The sequence below is a fragment of the Leptonychotes weddellii genome, chromosome 11, assembly GCF_054177405.1.
Source record: "Leptonychotes weddellii isolate Sample4059 chromosome 11, ASM5417740v2, whole genome shotgun sequence".
NCBI classification, from domain to species: Eukaryota; Metazoa; Chordata; class Mammalia; order Carnivora; family Phocidae; genus Leptonychotes; species Leptonychotes weddellii.
The window spans coordinates 9,282,034-9,295,901 of record NC_138379.1 but is presented as its reverse complement, the minus strand read 5'-3'; the positions used below and the strand labels follow the sequence as shown (position 1 = coordinate 9,295,901).

General features: G+C 57.0%; 1 protein-coding gene across 1 annotated transcript; it reads left to right on the top strand.

Annotated features, from left to right (window-relative positions):
• The first annotated feature begins 3,131 nt into the window (after positions 1-3,131).
• On the top strand, positions 3,132-12,419 carry ZP1 (zona pellucida glycoprotein 1). Its single transcript, XM_031039198.2, is given in 17 exon segments — positions 3,132-3,169; positions 3,478-3,539; positions 3,768-3,953; positions 5,162-5,283; positions 5,574-5,685; positions 5,688-5,819; positions 5,822-5,884; positions 6,014-6,154; positions 6,953-7,140; positions 7,214-7,311; positions 8,777-8,904; positions 8,987-9,203; positions 9,292-9,448; positions 10,733-10,814; positions 10,964-11,083; positions 11,325-11,446; positions 11,448-12,419. Coding segments are annotated over 17 exon segments (1,998 nt in total). The 3' UTR covers positions 11,478-12,419.
• The last annotated feature ends 1,449 nt before the right edge of the window (positions 12,420-13,868 follow it).

Genomic DNA, 13,868 nt, shown 5'->3' with positions numbered 1-13,868 from the left:
CGTCTGAGCCACCCAGGCGTCCCAGAAGCCCCATTTTAAAAAGATAAAAAAGAAATTTAAAAGGTTGGAGATGAACAAACAGGTTTAGAAAGAGGTGAAGTGGGAAGCCAAGACCCCAAGTCAGGTCACTCTGATTTGACCCTCTTTCCTCAGCAGTGAAAACAATCCGTGGCTTTTATTGCTCTTGCGTCCAAGCGATGCAGACTCTCTCCATGCTGTCCGTGGGTCCCCTTATTCATCTTCACAGCAAGCCTACAAGTTAGGCACTGTTACTGGCCCCATTATACAGATGAGAAAATCGAGTCAGTGAGTGGGTAAGTGATTTTTCTAAGGTCTCTGGTGGTGGAGTGGGGGAGCCGGCGTCCTTTCCAGGCTGGTGCCTGTGGGATTTTGCAAGAACTAGAATCATAACCAAGGGCTCAGGGCTCTGTCTCTCGGGCCAGTTTAGCACAACTTTTCTCAAGGGCATCCTTCTGCCCTTAGCGATGAGGAAGTTCCCTTGCTCTTTTCCTGCCTGTCCAGGGCCTTGGGAGACACCCTGCCGTCATGCATATGGACCTCTCTGTGTATCTCATTCCATACCCACCATCATCATGCCCATCCTTGCTTTACAGAGGGGAGAGGTCCTTTCGCCCCTGAGCAGCAAGTGCAGGATAGAATCCAGGCTCTCAGCTCCTCCGGCCGGGGCTCTCTCCGCCATCTGAACTGTCCCCCCTTCCCCTCGGGGACAGCTCTCTGTTACAGCAGGAGGCAAACACATGTGGAGGGAATGATGGAGCAGGGAAACCACCACCCCTGGGTGAAGGTTTGCTGAGGGGGAGCAGGACAGTCGCATACAGGAGTCTCCAAGGGTCTCCCCATCAAGGACTTCCTGTGTCCGAAGAGAAACAGTAACTTAGCAGCAGACTGGGCTCTTCCTGCCTGGGATGGGCTGAATGGTGCCCCCCATTCGTATGCAGGAGCCCGAACCCCCAGCACCACCAAATGCAGCTGTATCTGTAGGCAGGGCCTTTAAGGGGTGATTACGTTACAGTGAGCCTGTAAGGATGGGCTCTAATCCAAGCTGACCGGTGTCCTTACAAGAAGAGAAAACATGGACCCACAGAGCCAGGGGAGATGTGCACACAGAGGAAAGACCACGTGAGGACACAGGGAGAAGGTGGCCATCTCAAGCCAAGGAGAGCAGCTGCAGAAGAAACCAAACCTGCTCACACCTTGACCTTGGACTTCCAGCCTCCAGAGCTGTGAGAAAATAAATGTCTATGGTTGAAGCCACCTGTGTGGCTATGCTGTTTTTCTCACAGCAGCCCTAGCAAATTAATGCACCTGCCAAAAGGGCATCACCTGAATCGAATCAAGAAGAAACACCAGGTCAACCCGCGTGAGGACCATTCTGTCAAGTTACCGGCCTCTGCTCCTCAAAACATCAAGGGTACGAGGAACAAAGGCTGATAGAGGGACGGTCCCAGGCTGGAGGAGCTCAAGAAGCCTGCTCTTGGTCTCACACTGGATCCTGGTCTAGGAAAAAAACACTTTACTCCTTTGCTGTAAAAGTCATGATTAGGACCGTTGGTAAATTGAGTAAGGTTTGTAAATTGGGCATTTGTGTTATACCAGTGTTGATTTCCTGGTTTTGATCATTTTACTTGTATTTTAGGAAGTACACACTGCAGTATTCGGGGGTAAAAGGAGAACCATCTGCATGCGGCTCTCAAATGTTATGGAAAAGAGTGTGGATGTGGGCGTCTGTGGACATAGGGAGAGTGAAAGAGCGAAAACAAATGTAATTGAACAAAATTCAATCGAGTACATTTTAAACATCCTACTGGCTTTATGAATCAGGCAGCGTCCCTGCAGATAGGAAGGCGCTCAGAGGAGCTATCCAGAAAGACTTAATAGGCAGAAGGGAGCGAGAACAAGGAACTTATACAAGTAAAAATGGGGGTTGGCTCATTGCAAGGTCACTTTCCTTTAGAGGATGGAAAGGGTCTGTTGGTCAGATTATTGGCTAAGGCTAATCAGGCCATTCCTTTTTTTTTTTTTTTTTTGGCTGGTTCAAGATTCCATTTCTGGAAGAGCCAAAACTGCAATTAAGTCTTGGTTTGATGACATGGGGCTTAGCATAAATGATGCTATTTTGGGGCCTGTTGCCTTGTTTTTAACGACAGTTAATATGTGAGAGATCTGGGTGAAGGTGTAGGGAAATTCTTTTCGGTAAGTCTAAAATTATTTCAAAAGAAAAAGTTTAAAGCCTTCCATCGTCCTTTAGGAAAAACCCACCTCACCAGCCCTTCCCCCTCCAGGGACCCCAGTCGCCTGAAATCCACTGTTAGCAGCCCTATGCCTTTATCGCCCCAAATTCCCTCTGCCTCAACACGATACCCCCACCCCTACCCTCTGTGCCCCCCATGCTTCCGCCACCCCCACCCTGGCCCCGTGCCTCAACTTGCCCTGCCCCCAGGGAGACCCTCCAAGCTCCCCCCACCTACGCTCTAGTCATGGTGAAGTTCAAGCGCTAAATCATTACCACGTGGGACTTGTCACACCCATTCTTTGTCACGTGCGTCTTTCTGTCCACCCTGCGAGCATTCTCCCCAGTTCACTAGCAGGGAAATGAATCCCAGAAAGCGAAATATCCCGGCCACGGCTAGAAAGAGGAAGAGGTAGGGGTTGGGTTGGAGCCAGACTCTTGACTGAGCCACACGCCACCCAGCTGCGGCGGCTGACACTCCGCGGCGTTCGCTGGCGGAGCTGGACCCTGCCAGGTCCCCCCCACAGGAGGCCGGCGGTAACGAGGCCTTGGGCGAGGCCTTGGGGCTGCCTGGCCCACGGGAAGCGCTGCTGCCCGTGAGCCAGGCTTCTTGTGGTTGTTAATGGACTTTATTTCTCAGAACGGTTCCAGATTTAGCACAGAGGTCCCATGGGCCCCACACCCCGTGTCCCGTAGGGTGACCCTCTCACATTTGGGCAGTAGGTTTATTACAGTTAATGAACCCCTGTTGATCCACTGTTACGAACCTAAGTCCGTTTCCTTGGCTTTTACCTCCAGTCCTTGTTCTGCTCCAGGGTCCCATCCGGGAGGCCACAGTCCGTTTCTTGTCCGTTCTTGTGATTTGTCACTGGTGACAGCCATGGCCCCGTTAATCGCCCTGATCGTCAGGAGGGCCCCGTGAGGGGCTTCCAGTCTGTCTGCTGGCCTGTCACCCCATCTGTCTGCCCGCTCTCAGGGCAGGGGCAGCATCTCGACCTGTGGGGTCTGCTTAGGCCCCCCCCGAAAGCCCTGTTACCTAACCAGGCCCGCTGCCCACCCCCCATGGCCCCTGCAGCTTCTGGTGGCCCCAAGGCCTCGGTGCAGGCAGGAGGCCCTGGAGAGCCGGCCTGGACAGGGAGGGGACGACGAGGGACTTGGAACCCGCCCTTCGGCCCCCCTGCAGCCACCTGTACCAGAAGCTTCCCTCCTTTCCACCTCCCAACCAGGATCACCTGGCTGAGCCCCGCAGAGCCGGCCTCAAGGCCCAGCTGTAAGGCAGGAAGTCAGGGTGAGGGGCTGCTCTGGGGCAGCCCGTCAGGGTCCCTGGCTGGGAGGGGCCTTCCCTGGCCTTCAGGGCGGGAATTTCACCAGAGCCCCTGGTGGCCAGGCAGGGCTCCTCCAGGTGGGCGCCCTTTGCCCCTCGAAGTTCCCACTTGCCACCTCCCCCATATAAGTCCTGGGCCTCACCTGGGCGGGCGGGGGTTTGTGGGGGTTGCTGTGGTTTGTGTGACGGCAGGAGCCTCGGCCGGGGTCTGGGATTGCCACGTGGCCCTGCTGCTGATGAGCGCTCTGGGGCTGGGGCAGCAGCTACTCCCCGAGCCTTATCTCTCCGGCCTGGGGTACAGCTATGACTGTGGGGTCAAGAGTTTGCAGCTACGAGTGCTCCCCCGGTCAGGCCAGACAGTCCGCTTCAAGGTGGTAGGTGAGTGTGGCCGAACCGTGGTCCCCACTTCCCGGGGCTGCAGTGGCGGGCAGGGACCCTTCCCCTGCAGCAGGAACAAGAGGAGAGGCCTCTTGGCCCCCGCTCCCTCACCACGCTGGGGAGGGGGGAGCGGGAGGGAGGGGAGTTGCCATTCTCGGTTTCCCTGGTCACCCAGGGAAGTGTGCACAGGCTCTCTTGCTGAGATGCAGTCTTGATTCATGGGGCCCAGGCTCCGCATCTGTGACCGAGCTCAGCTGATGCCCAGGCGACTGGCCCACAGACCGCTCTGAGTGGCAGGGCCCTGGTGGGCCTGGCCTGGTGTGGAGAAAGGTCGGCGGGGGGTTCAAAGGAGGATTTGAATCTGCAGCTTCTAAGCTCTGTGTTCTTGAAAAACTTACCTGATCTCTCTGAACCCATTTCCTTATCTGTAAGATGGGAATGAAGACCCCCCAACCTTGCCCCGTGCACTGAACAGGAGTCCCGGGGGCATGCGTGCACCCGGGGAATGCCCTGGCGCTCTGGGCTGACAAGAGGGGGTGCACCCCTAGCATGCGTCCCCCAATGACTGCAACAACCGGTTAACCTGGCAGATAACCTACAACATGCCAGGTTCCCCTCATTCCGCCCCTCATCGTGTGCACCTGGCAAAGCTCCCGCCCGGCACCTCAGCAGCGTCCTCCACAGAATGTGGGGAGCCGAGGTTACGGCAACAGGCGGAGAATACCCAGCCCGGTGCCTGAGATTCTGCTAACCTTTGCCCCCCCCCCCCCCCCATCTTCATTCCTGCTTGCTGTTGTGTGCTGTTAACCAGGAACCGTGGCTGGAAAGGTCAAAGACCAGCTAAAGCTATTCCCTTACAGACCGTAAGCTGGTAGCAAAGCTAAGGCTAAAGCTGGGGGCTCCCACTCCCAAGTGTGGTTTTCTCAGCAGATGCCAACAGCCTCTGGCTTCACCCTTAAACGTTGTTTTTTTTTGGGTTTTTTTTTTTAAGATTTTATTTATTGCCACAGAAGGAGAACACAAGCAGAGGCGGATGGAGAGGAAGATGCAGGCTCCCAGCTGAGCAGGGAGCCCGATGTGGGGCTCGATTTCGGGACCCTGGGATCATGACCTGAGCCAAAGGCAGATGCTTAACTGAGCCCCCCAAGTACCCCTCACCCTTAAACATCTCTGATGCTTCCCTTCCCTCTTTCTCTCCCCTGCCCCAGATGAATTTGGGAACCGGTTTGAGGTAAACAACTGCTCTGCTTGTTACCACTGGGTCAGCACCAAGCCCCGGGCACCTGCTGTCTTCTCTGTGGGTTACAAAGGCTGCCACATGCTGGAGAAGGTGGGGACCGCTCCTGCTCCAGGCCCGCGGTGGGGTGGGGGCTGGCGGGTGGGCACAGCTTGGAGTCAGCTGGACCGCACACAGCCTCAGGCTGGAGAGGGAGCTCACGACCAATCGCTGTGCTTGTCACACCTGCCTTTGGGCTGGTGGGTGGTGGGTGAGGGGGGCTAGGTCCTGGGGCCAGCCCACAGATCAGCTCCCTGCCTGACCACCCCCCCACCTCTGCCTGGGATGCTGGGCGGCCTCCCCTCGCTGCCCCCCTCACCCCCCCATCTCCCTCTCACCTGCAGGATGGGCGCTCCCACCTGAGGGTGCTCATCGAAGCCGTGCTGCCCGATGGTCGAGTTGATGCAACACAAGATGTCACTCTGATTTGTCCTAAACCTGGCCACGCCTGGACTCCGACTCCCATCCGGCACCACCCATGGGCTTCTCCCTTCCCAGTCCTCAGGCCCGGCCCCTCCGCCCCATCCCAGAGCACGGCTTTGTCTGTGCAACCCCTGCCTTGCTGTCCCTCGGACCTGGACCCACCACCCATCCCAGGTTAAACCCCAGTGGGGCACCCTGGAACACCGGGGGGTGGACGAGCCACCTTACCCAGGTATGTAGGACTCTGGACAGCCTGATCGCCCTTGACTGGGCTCAGGAAGCCAACTCCCTCCATTGCCCTGGAAGTCTGCTGCCTGGCGTGGCCCTTTCTCGCGTCCTCACTGCTCTGTCCCATCCCCAGGTGTGCGTCTGACTCCGGGGCGGTGCCAGGTGTCCTCCAGACCCATCCCCTGTGGAGTGAGAAGTTCAGAGGAAGCCTGTCTGCAGGCGGGCTGCTGCTTTGACAACAGCGGAGAGATTCCCTGTTACTATGGCAACACAGGTAGAGCTCTCCACACCTGAATCCCGAAGCGCCAGGAGGGCTTCCTCCCCCCTGCCCCCCCTCCCCCAGCGCTGCAGCTCATCCCACCCTGTTCCTAGGAGAGCCTGAGCCCCAGAATGCCTGCAGAAGGGACCTTTAGATGGGGTGCCCGTACAGCCCAGCTTGCTGATAACCATCGTCCCAGGGAAGTAGTAATAGTTGTTTTTGTTTGTTTTAAGATTTTGAGAGCGAGAGAGCATGAGCGGGGGGAAGGGTCAGAGAGAGAAGCAGGCTCCCCGCTGAGCAGGGAGCCTGACACGCGGGGCTGGGTCCCAGACCCTGGGATCATGACCTGAGCCAAAGGCAGACGTTTAACCGACTGAGCCACCCAGGTGCCCCGTAATAGATCTGGTCTTTACATGTACCCCTACCTTTCGGTCTAGAACATCCCAGTTTAAGTTTACTTTTTTTTTAGTAATCTCTACACCCAATGTGGGACTCGAACTCACAACCCCAAGATCAAGAGTCCCATGTTCTTCCAACTGAGCCAGCCCAGCACCCCTGGGACAGCCCAGCTGAGAGAGAAATTCAGTGGTGCTTCTACTTCTGTAGTTTCTTTTGTTGTCATGCAGGAGAAAATCTGGGTCCTTCGAGGGGTTACTCGAGCTAACACTGGCACAAAGAGAGTAAGAGAATCCAGGTCTCCCGAGTCCCAGGGCAACACTTAAATACTGTCACCCAGGCCACCCCCCATGTCCATGCGGCACGGACAGTAACCTCAGGGGCCTGACTGGTCTCTTGGATCCACCTTTGTCCCAGCAACTGTCCAGTGCTTCAGAAATGGCCACTTTGTCCTGGTGGTGTCCGGAGAAACAGCCTTGGCACGTGGGATCACACTGGCCAACATCCACACGGCCTGTGCCCCCACCAGCTGCTCCCCAGCCCAGGAGACCGGGTCCTTCGTGGTCTTTCGCTGCCCTTTCTCCCACTGTGGGACCACGGTCCAGGTAGGAGTGGGGCCACGGGCGGGTGCCCAGGACCGCCCCCCTGGGAGGGCTCACCCAGCTGTGACCCCCACAGGTGGCCGGCAACCAGCTCATCTATGAGAATCAGCTGGTGTCTGACTTCGAGGCCCAAACGGGGCCACAGGGCTCCATCACGCGGGATGGCACCTTCTGGTGAGGGGGAGCCTTTCTGGAACAGGCTGGGCTGTGGGCTTGGGTGTGAAGGGGCACAGATGAGCTTAGGACAGGCTTTGGAGCCATCTGGGTTCATGTCCGAACTCTGTTCCCTGCTGTGTGATCTCAGGAGAGCCTCTGGGCTCTTCAGGGCCTTCCCTACCAGGCAGGGAGGATGGCCCTCGGTCAGGGCTGATGGGAGCCTTAAGTGGGGGTCTGCCGGCACCGGACAGAACCACTATGGTGCGCGGGCGGGCCAGGGTCCTCGGGAGCGCTGGCCTTCATCCCTCCAAGAACTGAACTCGGAAACTAAGCCTCCAGCACCCGCACTGAGGCCCCTGGAGAAAGCGGAGGCCGGGAGTGTGGTTGTTGCTGCCTCTTCCTTTCAGAGGTCACGAAGCCACAGATGAGGCAGGAGATACCTGGGAGCGGGAGCTCTCTGAGGGGCTGCTGGCGGCAGGAGCTCACGGGGGGCCTCTGGTTGAAGGGGGCCCCTGGGACCCGCGGACTCCGGTGGCAGAACCACCCTAGGTGCCTAGGACACCAGTGGGGATGCCCTGAGGGCAGCTGTGCTTCTACCCCCTCCCTTTGAAGTGCAGGGGCCCCAGCGCCAGCCTCCGCCTGGGCGCCCTGTCAGAGCTAATACATTCGGGTACAAAATTCCACGCTTGGCCCCAAGTGGATGCCCAGGGGTCTTTCTCCCCACCTTACCTGCCACGAGGGCTGGGGCAGGCTGCTTGTGTGCGGGTCCAAATGTCTTTTGCTTTAAAATTCTAAGTACCTACAGGCCAGAGGGTGGAGGGATAGGTCCGCTGTGCTTTAGACCCTGGGATTTAGGAGCTGGGGGAGCTAGCCAGAATTCAGGGCTCCAGGGACTCCCAGAGGAAGGGAGCAGTGAGGGGAAATGGCTAGAGCCCATAGGAGTAAGCAGGTGGCTCCTCAGACAAGGCCTTCCGCTCAGGCTGGAATCCCCAATGCCTGTGAGCACCTAGTTTGTGCCAGGCCCAGTCTCCAGCTGCAGGACGCCTTCCCCAGGGATGCCCTGCCCAGGCGGGAATGCTCCCTCTCTGAGGTAAAGGGAGGGCCCTTCTGGAGGTAAAGGTGGATGGGGTAAGATGGGGTCGGCTTCCCTTGCAGAACACAGGGTGCCGGGCATGGGCCCCCACTAAGAGAGTGTGGTGTCACTTAGGCCAGCAAGAGACCCCAGTCCCAGTGGCCCACCGTCTACCACTGCGAGGACTATGACAACACTGGGGGGCTGTCTGGGGCCAGCTTGAGCTGTCCTGGGCAGATGAGCAGGCAGGGCTCAGGTCCCCCTGGTGCGTGCTCAAGCAGTGGCATCCGGCTGCCAGGCTGGACCGTGTCCTGCTTGCTGCATCCGTGTAGTTGGTGTCTGGTTTGCTAAGCGAGCTGGCCTCCATGACACTGTGTCCTCTCCCCTGCATGCTCTTGCACCTGACCTCAGGCTTCACGTGTGCTGCGTCTTCAACACTGGTGATTTCCTGCCGCTCTGGGCGTCCATCTTCCTGCCGCCCTTGCCAGTCCCCATGACCCAGTCCGGCCCCCTGCGGCTCCAGCTTTGGATCGCCAAGGGCACGGGGTCCCTGGGCCTTCTCTTCCTGCCCTGCGTCCCCCCACACAGCCCACCGAGGCTCACGAGCCCCTCGCCCCACAGATGAGACTTTCCGCTCCTACTACAGGGAGGGGGACTACCCCCTCGTGAGGCTGCTGCGCGAGCCTGTCCTGGTGGAGGTCTGGCTCCTGCAGAGGACAGACCCCAGTCTGGCTCCTGCAGAGGACAGACCCCAGTCTGGCCCTGCTGCTGCACAGAGCCAGGCCGCCCCCGGTGCCAGCCCCCTCCAGCAGCCTCAGCGGCCCCTCCCGTCCGACGGGTGAGTGGCAGTCGGGGCTCCAGCTGCCCCAGGGGCTCCCCCCACCTGCCGCCCCTATCCCTCTGCGGCCTCCTTCCTTCTTTCCCAGGTGTCCTTTCGACAGTGACAGCTACAGGTCCCGACTGGTAGCCTTGGATGGGGCAGAGCTGTCCTTCCCATCCCACTACCAGCGCTTCATCGTTGCCACCTTCGCCCTCCTGGACCCTGGCTCCCAGAGGCCCCTCCGGGGATGGGGAAGAAGCACCGCGTGCCTCTTCATGCCCGCTCCCCCTCTGTTCAGTATAAGCTAGTCCCCCAAGCGCTCCAGCACCCTGCGAGCTATAGCAGACAGAGGTCCCAGACGGGGCTTTGTGGCGGGTGATCAGCCCAGAGGCGACCACAAAGCTTCAAGAGGGAGGAAGGAAGGGAGATGCCCCAACCCTATATCTACACCCTGGTCACAATGTTCTGGAGTGGCTTTGCTTCTGACTCTAGAAATAGCATGTTCAACATAAATCTGCTTTGAATATTTATAACCGAGCAGCTTCTCTGGTAGGTAAATGCATAAACTTTGGGCATATATTTAGGGTTTGTTGTTGTTTTTTTTTTTTTTTTAAGATTTTATTTATTTGAGAGAGAGCACGAGAGGGAAGAGGGTCAGAGGGAGAAGCAGACTCTCCATGGAGCAGGGAGCCTGATGCGGCACTCGATCCCAGGACTCCGGGATCATGACCTGAGCCGAAGGCAGACGCTTAACCAACTGAGCCAGCCAGGTGCCCCTATATTTAGGTTTTCTACAGAACACACAAATTGCCCCCATAGGCCACAGGCTACCATATAGCTTGTTCTGCTGAGCGGTGCCCACCTCTCACATTGCTACACACAGGCCTCTGTGTATGTAAGGAGCTGCATGTTCGTGCACCAGATGTGGACAGACTTCACTGGCTAGCCCTGTTAGGGTGGCTTAATTCTGTCTCTACTGTGTGCCTCTCCTGGAGCCAAGAGACCCTCACCTGCTGGATGAAGATGCATCCGTTAGTTGGGCCTCCAGGGGCTGGTTCAACTCCATCCACGCCTCCTGCTTCTACTCCTTCTGGGAGCTGTCCCTGGCCTTGTTTCTGGAAGCAAGCGTACCCTGTCCCCCACTTTGGCCCCCCCCCCGGTCACTGGGGCATCTGCCCCTGCCGCCTGGTGAAGTGCCCTTCCTCGGAAGCCAGCGCTCCCCGGGGGCGGGGGGGCCTCTGCAGTCAGGCGAGCATTGGTGGAACAGTCAAGGGCTGGGGCTTGGTCATGTGCAGCGTTGCCTGCCTGCAAGAAACTCCCCTGCAGACTTGGGCCGCAGGGAAAGAGGAAGGCACACCTGCGGCTCTGACCCTCAGCAGGAGGGGCTGCAGTCTTGGTCTTGGTCCACCTGGCCAGACCTCCATCTGCCTGCCTGCCTGGCAGCAATGTGGACTTGGCCTGGGTCCTGGACCCTGGGTCCCTGCCCTGGTGCTTCCTACTGTGGGTCTGAGCCAGCCCCATGCCCTGGCCTTCTCTCTTCCCACCAGGTTTACTTTTTCTGCAGCGTCTCTGCCTGCTCCCCTTCGGGGCTGGGGACGTGCCCCACTGTGTGCAGCTCTGGGCCTGCGAGTGAGTCTGGGCTGGGACCCTGGGGAGGAGGGGAGGAGGGGGGGACGGGGGCGGGGAGAGGCTTCATTCTTATGTCCACAGGCCTGTTCCTGGCTTCCGGGCAACCAGGGGCTGGAGAGCAGGCTAGACACCACTCCTCTCCTGCACAGGACAGCGACGATCCTACGCTCCCCACAGCAAAGCTGCCAGGCCCCAGAACCTCATGAGCTCTCCAGGGCCAGTGGGCTTTGAGGATTCTTCCAGGCAGGAGCCTCTGCCGGGGCCCACAGGTACCAGGGCTGTGGACCGGCCCTCAGGCCTTGGCCCCCATGTGTTGCCGGGGGACGCTCGGCCATAGTACGGGCAGGAGATGGTGTAACAGCAGTCAGCAGGGAACTAAGCAAAGAGAGGCAGTCCACCTTGTGTGTGGACAGGCAGCTCTGCTGGGCGTGTTCACAAAGGTCCGGGGGACGGAGACCGTTTGGAGGGGCCGCGTTCAGCCCTGCAAGCCTTCAAACCTCTTTCCGGCAGGCTCCCCCGGGAACGCCAACCCGGGGCCTCTCCTCTGGGTGGTCCTGCTGGTGGCTGTTGCCCTGGTCCTGGGGGTCAGTGTTTTCATGCGCCTGAGCCGAGCCCAGCGCAGGAGTTCCAGTGAAGGCAACGGAGGGTGAAGGGGCTCAATAAACCGCCGTCTCAGGCCTACTGAGCATGGGTGGAAAGCTGTTTGTGGCGACTAGAATGATTTCGTCTTCGAAGGGTTTTCCTTAGCCTCGTCCTGTCCTTTGAGAAGCGTGGCCTCTTCTACGGGTAGTACGTGCCGCACTCCAGGTAGAGTCCGGTGTCTCCCAAGACTGAACTTGGGAGACTTTGCCTCTCAGCAAGGAGAGCTGGCATTCCAGAGAAAACCAGGCAAGCTGCTCAGCTGCCCTCGTGGCTCAGGGAAGCCTAGATTTCCTGAGGCCGAAAGAGCTCTTCAGTCCTGCTCTGAGCCCCCCAGCTTCCCGCTAAAGGATGCTGGGCTACTGCTCTCAGCACCAGTCCCCCCTTCCCCTCCCTCGCCCCCCAGGACTAGGCCCTGCCCTGGTGGGCAGAGCAGCCCATTGGCCCTGATGCTGGCTGCCACAGTGGGCACGGCCACCAGACAGGTCAATTGACGGGCTGCTGACCTTCGTTTGCCCATGTAGGACCTGGGCCTTCACCTTGGACTTGGCAGCAAAGACCTTTCCAGACTGACATGTAGATCTAGCAGTTGGAAGGGGTGAGAGGTGGGAGTAGGGTTCAGCCTCTGATGAAGAGAGAGAATAATCTGGTAGGGGGGTCAAAATCTGGCCTTCGACTTTTTCTGAAGGTCTTTGGTAGGCATGAGCTGCGAGAGGAAGCGGAGGCGCTCAAGTCAGGCCAGTGGCCTTGACACTGGGCAGGGACTCCTCCGCTCTGGCCTACTCCCTCTTTTCCGTCTTTAGGATACCGGTCATCCCCTGAGAGTCCCAAGCCAGGCTGCTTCATTACAACCCTGCTTCTGGCTCTTAACTAGCTGTGTGATGTTGAGTTACTCAACTTTCCTAGGCCTGTTTCCTCATCTGTAAAATGGGGAGAATACCCATCCTCACAGGGGTGTTAGAGAAAATTAACAGCTAAGAATCTTGGGGCCGCTGGGTGGCTCAGTCGTTAAGCGTCTGCCTTCAGCTCAGGTCATGATCCCAGGGTCCTGGGATCAAGCCCCGCATCAGGCTCCCTGCTCCGCGGGAATCCTGCTTCTCCCTCTTCCACTCCCCCTGCTTGTGTTCCCTCTCTCGCTGTGTCTCTCTGTCAAATAAATAAATAAAATCTTAAAAAAAAAAAAGATAAGAATCCTTAGAATGGTACCTAGCTAGCAGTCAGTAAATGTTGACTGTTATTAGAAATATTTTCTCCTGCCCCAAACTTAATGCTTACTTTTTTTTTCTTTTTTTTAATATGAAGGCCAGTTTATAGCCCAGATGAGGAGGGGTAGGGGGAAACGCCACCCCTCAGGCTTTTGCACCTGGAGGTGGCAGAATAGAACACTCTGGCCAGAAGATCCAGACACTTGCTATGGAAGTTAGCTGCGTAGCTTCCCTTATCTGGGCCCATCTTCCCATCTGTGACTGGGGATGGCCAGTCCTGTCCACCTTCCTGGCCTGTGCAGGGGGCAACAGGATGTATTCCTCAGGGCTGGTGCGAAAGCATGAGGATTCTTAGCTTGGTGTTGGCTGGAGGAGCCAGGTTGACTTGCTCTTAAAGGGGTCAGGGAGCTGGTGGTTCTACCCGCCCCCCCACCTCTGACTTCCTCTTCTCACCACTGCCTTCAGCATCGAAGCTCATGTAAGCACTTCAAACTACGTGGAAGGGTAGTTCTGTGAATCACACCAACGCTGTGTTTAAAAGCATGATTCTATAGATACCAAATGGAATCACATTATGTAACGGATTTCTCTCTCTGTGGTATTTTTTACCACAAAGGTAGACATCTTCTATTATTTCCTATCACTTTTAATAGATGCCTTGTTTTCCATGTTGCGGTTAAACTGTGATGTATTTTATTTCCTTTGATGGAAACCAAATCTATTACTCATGCTGAACACTGGTTATCCTCACTTAAGCATGTAGTTCTTTGTATATTATTTTCTCAGAAGAAGTTCTTAGATAGAAGGGGCACAGCTTTTGACCGGGCAGCCCTGTCAGGCTCTGTGGGGACACGGGGGTGCCGGTGCCCCCACAGATCAGCATCGTGCTAAAGCTTTGCCACCCGAGCATCCTCAGCCAAATAGCATTGCTGATCTAAACTGTACCTCTTTGGGGGTGCCTTGCTGGCTCAGTCGGTGGGGCATGTGACTCGATCTCAGGAGTGTGAGTTCGAGCCCCACTTTGGGTGTAGAGATTAATTAAAATCTTAAAAAATATACTTTCTCAAAAAAAATGGTTTTTGTTTTGTTTTTAATTTTTTTATTGTTATGTTAATCCCCATACATTACATCATTAGTTTTAGATGTAGTGTTCCATGATTCATTGTTTGTGCATAACACCCAGTGCTCCATGCAGAATGTGCCCTCCTCA